Source organism: Callorhinus ursinus, unplaced genomic scaffold (genome assembly GCF_003265705.2).
Source record: "Callorhinus ursinus isolate GAN/ISIS: 27379988/994484 unplaced genomic scaffold, GSC_fseal_2.0 scaffold93, whole genome shotgun sequence".
NCBI lineage: Eukaryota > Metazoa > Chordata > Mammalia > Carnivora > Otariidae > Callorhinus > Callorhinus ursinus.
Window position 1 is genome coordinate 648,575 of NW_027397155.1, and position 12,475 is coordinate 661,049.

General features: G+C 37.7%; 1 protein-coding gene across 1 annotated transcript in view; it reads right to left on the reverse strand.

Moving 5' to 3' along the window:
* Nucleotides 1-11,855, reverse strand: part of TYR (tyrosinase) — a 141,173-nt gene extending 129,318 nt beyond the window's left edge. Inside the window, exons 1-2 of the mRNA XM_025893755.2 lie at nucleotides 11,037-11,855; nucleotides 2,037-2,253 (exon numbers count right to left, since the gene is read on the reverse strand). Of these exons, the coding sequence (XP_025749540.1) occupies nucleotides 2,037-2,253; nucleotides 11,037-11,855 (1,036 nt within the window). The remainder of the gene's footprint in view (nucleotides 1-2,036; nucleotides 2,254-11,036) is intronic.
* Between the last annotated feature and the right edge of the window lie 620 nt (nucleotides 11,856-12,475).

Genomic DNA, 12,475 nt, shown 5'->3' on the forward strand with positions numbered 1-12,475 from the left:
AAAACTAATGATGTAATGTATGGTGATTAACATAACAATAAAAAATTTAAAGAAAAAACTTATTGAACACCTATCATGTGCCAGATAATGTGCTATGATATGCTTTTTTCTCCTCCTCAAGAAAGTATACTGGACTATGTGTGAATGAGAATAATAAAGAAAAAATAAAATAAAGAATAAAATTAAGTAGAAAATAATTCACAATCATAATTTATTAGTAGCAGCAAATTATTTGTGATAAATCTAACATTCTCCACTCACCTCTGTGCATTAGAAACTCATTTAAAAGCCATTGGCTGAGTTGACACAGCTCCAGCCATTTTCTTTTTTCACCTTGAGGCCCAGAAACGTGTGGTCCCCCCTTACTTATTTCTGTGACCAGCCCATGTTCCTTAGTTTCAAAGTACATACTTTCTTACTGTTAGAAAATCTGCCTGAAAAACCTATGAAGTACTTCTGAAACAGAAGGATGAGGCCCAGCTTTGCAGTGTCATTAAGTCAGAATTTGGAGTCCTGCTGTTAACCCCTGCATAGTCCAATGAGACATCCAATCCTCCCAGATGGTGACTGTCAACTTGTGTGTGCACCTCTGTCTCAGCATATAGGCTTTGAGATTCCTGACACCATGCATTGCCTTATTATATTATTGAGGGTTCATCTTGATATAATTATTGTTCACCCTCAAGAAATTCTCAACCCATTCTGGGTCATCAGAATACAATGGAAAGCACTCTTGGATTTTGGCACTTGACAATTCTCAGAACAGATTTAGCTCTGTCTCTTACTGAATGAATGCTTATAGCCGAATTATATAATATCTCTAATCCTGTTTCCTCTCTTTAAACTCAAAATAATGGTGCTATATTTCTCAGAGGATAGTTGTAAGAATTAACTGAGATAGCGTTTGGCTGGAAAATGTTAATCATTAAAATTACTTTCAGAAGATAAACACAATTTTTATTTTAATGGCTGGAAGCAGGATTCCTCTTTAGGGTGCTATAGGTGATATACTCCTTGTTTAAACTGCTTCTCGAGGAGAGCAAGGCCCAAAAGTTATGGTTGGAAGGACCCAGGGATATGAAAGAGACAGTAAAACTTCTCTGTATAGTTGAGCAACAGAAGTTAGAGGATACAACATCAACCACGATGACAAGAAAACAAAACAAGAAAGTTAAGAAGAAAGAAATAAGAGAAAGGTTTGTCTACACAGTAGGGTGCCAAAGAGGTTTGTAGGAGGTGGACTGTTTAGTGTTAAATGTTGAGTTGTTGACATTGCAACAAGTTAGCCCTTGTCTTCCCAAACTTCTTATTAAATCTATGACTTGAGTGAATGATCTTGATTTTGTTTTGTTTGTAGTTTGTTTCCATAATGCATACTGAGGTGAAAAAAGTGAGTTTTATGACTAGGACAGCACTGAGCAGAGAAGAATCAACAGGTGCTGAAGGGAAGAGCAAGCAGGACTGAGAACTTTGTAGGAAAAGTAAGACCTAGAAGAGCCTCTGAGAAGGAATCTCTGACAAAGCACAGAAACTTCGAGGGATAATGAGATGGCGACTTAACCTGACATAAAGATTTAATCCTTATTATAGGTAAGAGAATGGACTTGGCTCAAAGAGCCTAGTGTTCAAAGTATTTTAAACTAGGTAAAATACTAAAACTTGCAAAATATAATAGATACACAGTCTTTTATCTATAATTCCAAAATACTAATTGGTCTGAAATGTTTTGTTCAGCATCAATACTCTAAAAAAAATACTCTATCAGTGGAAAAAGCTGACCTTATTCACCATTAGGCTGCCAATTGTCTTTCTTTATTGTGATGGTGGGTGTATTCGTACCTCTTGCTGAAGAGTTGTATGTGTTGGATTATGGTGCCGCTCAGACTCTGTGAGGATTATTGGCCATATAGGCATATATGCCACTTGTCTTTACTCACAAAATTCTGAATTCCTAAACATATCTGGGGTTTTGGATAAGAGATTACAAATAGTTCAGAAAAACAGGAAATTTTAAATGAGTGATAAAAGGGGATTACCTTCCAGTGTATTTCTAAAGCTGAAATTGGCAGCTTTATCCATGGAATCTGATTCATACTGGGTCAGACTTAGGCAGAATTCCACATCTGCAGAGGAGGGGAGCCTCGGGGTCCTGGCTTTGTCATGGTTTCCAGGATTGCGCAGTAGTGGTCCCTCTGGAGTTCCGTCGCATAAAGCCTGCTGGCTGTTGTACTCCTCCAGGCGTGTGCAGATGATCTACACAAAAACCTTTATGTTAAAGGAGTTGTGGCTGCCTCAACATCAAAGTGGGGAAGGCAGGGAGATTCACCAAGAGTTCCATATTTTAAGGAAATTGTTGAAGGAAGCAGTCTTCTGAGGGTTGCCGAATAAGCAGTGAAAGGTAAAATCTAGAACAGAATTCTCGTCTTGTATCTACTTAAGAAAATGAGTCAAATTTTCTAGGCCTCATCAATCGAAGGAGGATAATAAAAACGACTTCATATAATTTTGTCAAATGTTTATTTGATGAGAACATTAGCCTGAAGAACATCTGTTAAACATCCATCGTGTGACTTTGCTAGTTGTCTGCCCACGAAGCTAGCCCTGGTCCCGAGTTTACGTCTGTGCCATCTCCGGTTTTCTCTCTCTACATATCTTCTCTTTTGGCTCTCACAAGTTTCATGGCTTACATGCCAACTACCTGGTGAGAACTCTCTAGTTCCTATCTCTAGTTCAAAACCACTTCTCTGAACTTTAAACCTGTATATCCATCTCTGACTACTTATTTCAGTCTTATCTCCCATGCATCTCACATGTCACATTTAAACTCCCCCAACTCTGTTCCTCTCCCCATATTTCCTATCACACCAACCGTCCTGCAGCTCAAACCTATAAGTCATCCTTTTTAAGCCAGAAACTGGTGACTTTCCATTTGTATTTTATTCTCTTATGTCTTTTGCTTATGATTGAAATCTTTAACCAGTCTTGTCAATTGTACCTCCAGAATATAGCTTGAATCTGGGCACCATTCTTCAATTTGTTTACAAATGATGTGATCTGACTGCTAAAGCCAGGTTGGCTACCCTTCTCCGAACATTACTTGTTCTTTTCTGTGCCACGACTTTTTTCATGCCTAAGCATGCTCACTCCTTGCCATGGATCTGACCTCTGACCTCGTCTTCAAGGCCAAGGCAATATCTTAGAAAAAACAGACACTGTTAACCCTGATTTTGAAAGTAATTCAAAAGGATCTGACTCTAAATAGGAAGAATTTTGAGGAATTCTTCACTGAATTATTTTGTTTATAATTTCATTTATAGGTAGGCAGAAGAATAAACTACAATAAAAATATTTCACTAAAGAAGTCAAAAGGAGCTCTTTCAGTATAAATATAAAATAAAAATTGTAAAAGATTAAAAATATTACCCCATAATTTAATAAGCCAATTTATCTTTATTTTTTGGTCTCGGTGCTATATAAATTAATTCATCTTAAAATCACTGATGCCTTAGATTCAGTGAGAGCAATGAACTAAGTAGCAAGATATCAATCCTAACCCAAAACAAAAAGTGCACAGAACTACCCTGCCATGACTGACTGTTCATAACAGGCACATACTTCCACAGGAGGCCTGTGCCCACTGAGCAGATATTATTCTTTGTCAAATGTAGACTTCATTTACTTTAGACTCCCTTGATAAACAATCAGTATCACTTCCCTTAGAAAATGTGATCTCCATGAGGACTTTATTATTATTACTGTTCACCTAATCTAGAATAGAGGCTCAATCAATATTTGATGGATGAAAAACAAATCAATGGATGAACCAATGAATCTTCAACTACAAACGTGTTAAGCAGACTTTTTAACTCGTCCTGTAATTGGTACCAACCTCTGCCCTAGAAGGTATTTTTTAAATGTATCGTTTTTTTAAACATATATTGAAGCCCTATTCTTTCCAGATCATCAGGAAGGCATCGCTGTGTACATTTTTAAAATTTCACACAACCACCTTGTAGGTTTATATGATTTTTCTTTCCTATTTTAATGATGAGGAAATGCAGTCTGAGTAGGGAAGAATACAAAGGGCTAGTAGCATCTAAAACCCTGTATTATGATGACTACTTTTTATGGACAACAAGCAAGGCACATGGAACAATATTTTAAAAGTGAAAAGCCTTCCTGGTCACTTGTTTGCATCACAGTTAAAAATAATCAAGACAATCTTATCAGTCTCCTGCTGCAGTGAGTTTGCCCTGTAGAGAAACTAAAAGTAAATTCAATTATCATGAGATGGAACTGAATGAGCCGTGCCCTCCAGGAATAGCTACTACTATGTTCAACGAGAGACACGTTAGAGAAGCTTTCAGTTTTGGGTCACTAAGATATCACTTATGAATTGAAGCGTTGTGTGTTGGAAAAGAACTGGATGCTAAATTCCGGTAGATGCGGGCGTCAGTTCCGGCTCTGCTACTTAACTCGCGATGTGTCAGTGATCACGTTATTTAGACTTGATAAGTCTCAATTTTCTCAACTGTAACATGAAATCATATTAAATATAATAGGATATAATAAAAATATACTATTATGTAACACAGTAATGTATAATTCACATCTACTATATTAATAATGAAATAAAATAGTAATAGAACGTAGCACAGTTTTTTTGCCCAGCAAATGTCGCTCTCCAGGTTTCTTCACACTTCACAACATTCCTCAATCCTTTTATCCACGCATAATTGAGAAATAGATCTGTTGGGTGACTTGTCTAAGGTCATCTGATGCTTAGAGCGGGAGCTAGAACATTAATACACAGTGCTGATTCCAAATGTATATATCCACTACATTTATTACTGCCTGTAAATGGCTTAGGAATGGTTGAATAAAGCTAACCTAGCTTTTGCATTGAATATAATATATTGGATTCCTTTATCATGTCGATTAACTAGACATCATGGCAGGTACATAAACAAAATCATTTTCATTCCTGTTGGAATAATAAACCATCTCAGGACATTTTCAAAAGCTCCTACTGCCTCAAAAACTCCTATAGCAGACTTTTTTAAATTAGAGAGGTTTGAATGGAACTATTTTTGCTGAAATGCCAACTGCCAATTGACTAAGTGTTCAGATGACTGGATGTATTAATAACAAGGAAGAAATCTACCCTGGTTCCAGAAATAATTTGAAAAACTTAGTTCCAAGTAATCATGTTTGTATTTGATACAGAAGGAGAGTCAGGGAGGAGAAATTGTTAAGCACAATGGTTAGGATCATGGAGCTGAGAGTCAGACATGATTTCTAGTATTGACTATTATTAGCTACATGACCTTGGGCAAATTCCTTAAGCTCTCTGAGTATTAAGGTTTTTCATCTGTACATGGGGATTATAACAGCTTTTAATGAAGGATCAAATAATTTAACATATGCAAAGCACTTAGTATACAGTTTCAGTTATAGAGTGTTTAATAATAATCGCTTTTGGGGCACCTGGGTGGCTCACTCGGTTGAGTGTCTGACTTTTGATTTTTGCTCAGGTGATGATCTCATGGTTGTGGGATCGAGCTCAGCGGGGAGTCTGCTTGAGATTCTCTCTCTGCTCTCCCTCTATTCCTAGCCCCCCCCAAATAAATCTTTTTTAAAAAATGACAGCTATTATACTATTATTGAATACAAGCCCATTGGGCAGGCCACCAATTTGTTTTTAACTCTGGCTCTATAATACTGATTGAGTATTCATTATTGTAATAACAAACATTGATATATCATATAAAGATATGTTATAGTAATAATTTGCACACATGGAACTCAAAGAATATGTCAGATACTAAACCAGTCATTTTACATTAACAGATTCCATTGAATCCCTCCACAATAATGCTTTAAGATATATTATTCTAATTTTAAAGGAAAAGGTTCCAGAATAAGTAACTTGTCCAATATCTTGTTGCGAAGTAAGTTACAAAAGTCCACTGAAACTCGTGTTTCTGTGATTCAAAAGACTATACTTTCCAGTACATTATTCTGCTTTCCATTGCATTTAGTGCTTTCATTAGCACAGAAAACAAGCATATATAACTGCACCCCATTTTTTTCTCTTGAGATAAACCAAAGGTCAAAGACTCTAAATAATTTGTTCAATATCATCTGGTAAGTGGCAGAGGTCCTCTGATGAGGAAGTTCTTCTTTTTCTATTTGAACACCAGTGATTTATAACATATGATGGGGGGGAAAAATCAAGTGTCCCAAGTCAAATGAAAAAAGAGAGATAGAAAGAAGAAAGATGTATTAATTGAGGTGAACCTAGATAGTGTTCTCTTAAAGTTAAGTGAATAGCAACAAACTACCAGTTATTAGAAGCTGTCAGGAGCAAAGATTCTATTAGGGCATTAGAGATTTATTTGTGGGGAAAAAAAAAAGTAAACCATATGACATTCCACAGAATCTTTTCCATAAAGAAAAAAAAGAAGCTGTTATTTCACTGAGCTGTTGCCATGGTTACCTAAAACCCATGACTCTCTGCTGAAATGTGATTTTTTCTTTTTTCTTCCCACTGTTCGCTTCCATGTGATGTGCTTTTCACCTGATGAGTGAATTCCCTGGCCACATTTCAGTCATGTCTATCACCTAAGAATGTTTATTTATCTTTATTTTGATCCATCATGACAGCTACCCTGATCTACCTTTGCTTTTTATGGCTGGTCTATCAGCTGCTTGCATAACATTGGATCTAATTGTGTTGAGCACAGGTATTTGTACTTTATTGTTATTAAGGACCCCCATCTCCAAAAATGTTGGACTGTTTTAATTGATGACAAACATGCTTCTACATTAAAAGCTCTTGGCATTAAAGAACTAAATGAAAAAATATATACAAAAAAGACATGCATTCTGAATATGAGAAAAATAGTTTTCTAAACATACTAACACTGATTTACATATTATTTTATTTAATAGAAAACCCTATCAGTAAATATTATTAATCTCACTTAAATAACATTCAGATATGTTGTAACTTGCTTTTTTTCTCTATTGTATATTCTTATTTTTTTGCATGCATAAACATACATATATAGAAGCCCAGAGAGAACTACATAAAATGCTTTATTCTACATGTTCAGTGAATCACTGCTTATTTTACATTGTTGTGTCCTTGGCCTTGGGGAATCCAGTACTATAAAGAAGTATGGTCTAAGGTTCTAGAAATCCAGGCATGCAGAGCTTAATTTTTGATGTATGTTATTATAAGAGCTAACATTTCTATGATTTTTAGTTTTCTTCAATTCAGCATACATTTATAAAGCCCATTCTATGCATGTATCATGGTTCTGAGCTCTGTGGATACAAAAATAAATTAGAAATGGTCTCTTCCTTGGAGCAGCTGACAGTCTGATAGACAAAAACAGGTTTGAAAACAATGACATGTACTGAAGAGTTATAGGTTCCATCATATAAATCTGTACAAAGCTCAAAGGTGTGAGGATCAATTCTACCTTAGTAAGGAATGTGCATCAGTAAGAGTCTAATGGAATATTTTTATTATAAAATAAATGAAAAGGACTATATCAGAATGTCTGTCCCAGTTGTCTGTGCAACTGAATTTTAAGGGAGTCCAAGTGGCTATAAGTCAAATTTTATATCCATAAACTAGTGACTTAATTGATCTCTTCTGAGCCTAAATGGTTCCATATTAACATAGAAACAACATTGGAGTCAGAAGCACCAGGTTTCAGTCCTCAGCTATGTGACCTTGGACAAATCATATCTTTTTGGAGCCTCTATCTTCTTTTACAAAATAAAGGCACTACACCACACACCACTGAGTGTCTCTTCTCTTAGCTCACAGTTAATAAATGCTATGAATTTCTAAAACCTCTGTTTTTGTGTTTTAAAACACACCTGAGACTGAGGAAGAAATCGAGGCTTGGCATTCAAAGGGCTAGCAGTCTAGCTAATTTTGAAGGTCTCTATGAGTTCACTGAGTCTGGAAGCTATTTGATTCTCACTTCACAGAGAGTAGCTCACTTCTCAATTTGAGTGTACAATTCAGGTGAAAACATTTAAACTAGGGGTGTGTTTATTACAGAACCTGAGTTTATAAAGTGAAATAGATACCAAAACAACTTCTAGATTCATTAAATCAGTGATTCTCAATGCTGGCTTCACATTAGAATCACAAGGGAAGGTTTCATTTATTTATTTTTAAAGATTTTTTTCTTTATTTTAGAGAGAGAGAGGGAGCATGAGCAGGAGAGACAGAGGGAGAAGGAGAGAGAATTTCAAGCAGACTCCATGCTGAGCGTGGAGACTGATGTGGGCCTGGATCTCATGACCTAAGCTGAAGCCAAGAGTCAGACACTTAACCAACTGAGCCACCCAGGTGCCCCACAAGAGCCACCCAGGCATCCCACAAGAGAAGGTTTTAAAAATGTAGATGCCTGGGGACGCCTGGATGGCTCAGTCTTTTGGGTGCCAGACTCTTGGTTTTGGCTAGAGTCATGATCTCAGGGTTGTGGGATGGAGCCCCATGTGGGGTTCCTGCTCAGTGGGGAGTCTGCTTGAGAATTCTCTTGCTCTATCTCCCTTTGCCCCCCCTTCCCCCAAAAATAAATAAATAAATCCTTTTAAAAATGTTTAAAAATGCAGATGCCCGAACTTTCCAGTGGACCACCTAAAGAGGATTTTCCAGCAGGAATTAGGTGGGTGGATCCATGCAATTTTCTTTAAGCCCCCTAAGTGGTTTAGATACTAAGAACTACTGAATTAAATGTATATAAACAACTGATCTTCGTTTTTAAAGGACAGTAACCAGAAATGGAAACAGCAACTTTCACCTCACACATTGACACCACTCACAGTAGGCAGACACAAATTCTCTCTCTCTCTTTTAAGATTTTATTTATTTATTTGAGAGAGAATGAGATAGAGAGAGAAAGCATGAGAGGGCGGAGGGTCAGAGGGAGAAGCAGACTCCCTGCTGAGCAGGGAGCCCAATGTGGGACTCGATCCTGGGACTCCAGGATCATGACCTGAGCCGAAGGCAGTCGCTTAACCTCCTGAGCCACCCAGGTGCCCCCACAAATTCTCTTTCATTTCCCCTTTTTTATTTAAACTATCATTTGCTGGTTTTTCTTCAATGGTCTTTGTTCACTCTGTTTCTGAATTTGATTTTTAACACCAGTTACTACACAGCAGTTTAATCATTGAATAATATGGAACCTAATGTCATAATTTCAGTCCAGTGTTTACCCACTAGACCCAAAAAGATTTATTTAGAAATAAAATTGGCCACAATCATAAAGAAAAGAGGGGATGGGGAGGGAATTTCCACTCAATAAATGATTAGAAAAAAATGCACATATAATTCCAGTCACACCAACTAGCATATATCTCAGGTAATCAAATATAAATTAGCATCTGTCTATTAAGCTTCCATGTGGATGTTGTAACATTTTTGGTAATTTAGTAAGTCACCAGACTTTCTGGGTCAAGTGAGGCTAGGCTGTACAGTTAAGGAAAGCATTATAATGGACTGAAAATCCCTGTCCTCGCTTAACAGTATTTTAAGCAGTAACAGAGGATGAGAGTTTTGCACTTTATAGATTAAGGTAGGAGGTCTGAAATCTTATTGAAATAGATTTTTTTTTCAAGCTCATCTTTTCCAGGCTTTCGTGCATAAATACACTCATCCCTCTTGGTAAATAGCTGACATTAGTGATACCAGATATGACACCATGACCATTTTTAAATGAGCTTCAATAGTTGCCATTTGGAAGGTGTGTGAACTTAGTGTGGAGGGTAGGAAGCCCTTCACACTCCAAACCTGCAGAGCACAAGATGCGAATGCCAGATTCTTCCCATCCCATTTAAACATTGGGCTTCATTCCATAAAGCACTGTTAGTCAAAAGTGCTGTATTAGAAATGTCTGGAATACAGACAGAAAAACATTTCTTCCTCCTTATGGTTTTAAAATGATAAATTATTAAAAGCGTATTTCTTTGGACACATTTTGCCCCTAATCCAGAGTGAAAAATTCAGCATAGGAGAAATAGAAATTAAATTTCAGAATTGCAATCCCTTATCTTGTACTTCTAAAGTTTGCACATATTTAGAAAAAAAGCTAATTTCTTCTGCAGCTTAATGAAAAAAGATGAGACAGTGTAAGCCAGATTCTTTGGCTGAAGACAACATAGCAGTCATGTCCTTGGGAATAGTATAGGTGGTCAGGCAGCCAAGCCTGACTTGTCTCTGCTAGTTCCTAGTGATCCTGTGATCTTGTACAGGTTATCTTTATAGCTCAGTGTTTTAAACCTTAGCAAGGGGAAGAGATAGCAAAAGTACTAACTGAGTTAACTACACAGAAACACTTGCAACAAGGCTTCACAGAGGCTAAATGCTCAATGTAAATTAGCTGTTTTCATTATTTACCTATTTGGGCCCCAGGATCATCATATATATTTTTTAAGAAGATTTATTCTCAATAATATTCCCCAAATTTCCCTGATGATAATAATCACCATAGACATTTAGTAAATGATGCCTTCCCAAGGACCCCACCCCCACCCCCACTGAAGTTCTGATCAATGGGTCTAAGGGTTAAGACCAGGGATTTGTAATTTGTACACTGTATGAATTTTATTGTGAAGAAAATTTCAGACACACTGACCTAGATCATTAACTTAATCATCTAAATATTCATTCACCCATTCATTCAACAAATACTTAATGAGCCCTTACCACTTCCCAGGCACCATCCTAGGCGCTGAGAGATAGAGTGATGAACCAGATGCTTTTTGTTTATTAGAGTTTAGGAACCTGGTAGACGATATTAGACAAATAAACACACAAATACTTATGTAATTACAATTGTGAAGTGTGCTATAAAGGAAAAAATACAAGGTACTTTGAGGATTTTTAATAGGGGATCTTTTCTACTCTTGGCAGGAGAGATGGGGAGGGAGGTGTATGAAGACCTGCCTGAAGAAGCAATTGCTAAGTTTCTTTTAGGGTCTGATATTGGATGTCCAGGACTCCTTACCTGCCACGAGGAGAAGAAGGATGCTGGGCTGAGTAAGTTAGGGTTTGCTGGGTTGCGCCCTCCCATGTACTCATCCGTGCAAATGTCACAGCTTTTAGCATCTCGCCAATCCCAATATGGAATAGTGAAGTTCTCATCCCCGGTCAGCTTCTGGATTTCTTGTTCCCACAGCAACAAGAAGAGTCTGTGCCAAGGCAGGAAACCTGGGGCTTCATGAGCAAAATCAATGTCTCTCCAGACTTGAGACCCTCCAAGCAGTGTGTCCCTTGACACATAATAATGCATCCAGACAAAGAGGTCATAAATGTTGATGTCATTAAACTTGGGGTTTGATCCATTATTCATTTGGCCATAGGTGCCTGTGGGGATGACATAGTCTGGACTGGTGGTATGCTTCGCTAAAGTAAGGTAGGCAAGAAATTTGTTCTTCTCTGGGACACTCAGATCAAAGATGTTTTTTCTCACCAAAAGTCGCTTCTCTGTGCAGTTTGGTCCCCAAAAGCCAAACCTGCAATTTCCACAGTTGAATCCCATGAAGTTGCCAAAGCACTGGCAGGTCCTATTGTAAAAGACCGAGGGCCAAGACTCCCGGTCATCCACCCCCGTGAAGGGGAATTGAGGCCCGAGGGGAGCATTGGACAGAACGATGTCCTGACAGGCACCCCTGCCTGAAAGCTGGCCACAGGGACTCCCATCACCCCTCCATGGTGGGCAGCATTCCTTCTCCATCAGGCTCTTGGAGGAGGCACAGGCTCGAGGGAAATGGCCAGTGGAGGTCCGGAAACTCCACAGCAGGCAGTACAAAGCAGCCAGGAGCATTCTTCCTCTAGTCCTCACAGATCTGCTTGAGCCAGTTAACTGAGCCACGCACTTCTCTTTCCAGCTACCCCTACAGTGACTATCACATGTTTTGGCTAAGACCTATATAATACCAGTCCTACCTCCAGCATCAAACACTCTCGGGCTTTATCTTAAGCTTTCATCTTCTGAAAACCACATGACTAACTTCTCTTTGGAGTTGGCATGAATCCCACCAGTGGGACAGGCCTGTGTTAAAGTGAGAAACACTATTCACCATTAGTAGTTTAATTCACATGGTAATAATAATAATAATAATAATAATAATAATAATAATAATGCCTGATCTAAGGAAATGCAGTTAGTTGACTAGGAAATTAATGATGATTTGAATTGGAAAATAGGAGGTAGTGTCAGGAATAGAGCTTCTCTTATTAAAAGAGTTCAGGCAATGTTAGAGATTATGGGTGCAAGATAGTTGTTTTTAAGACCGTAAGTAGGCCACAGAATTTGCAAAACTCAGCTTTGCAAAAAGAGATGCTTTTCGGAGCCTAGAGATTATATCTTATCTCTGGTTATATTACAGCTTATTTATTTCATACAAAGTATCTGAAGAAAAAGAAATCTTTCTGCTATGTCTC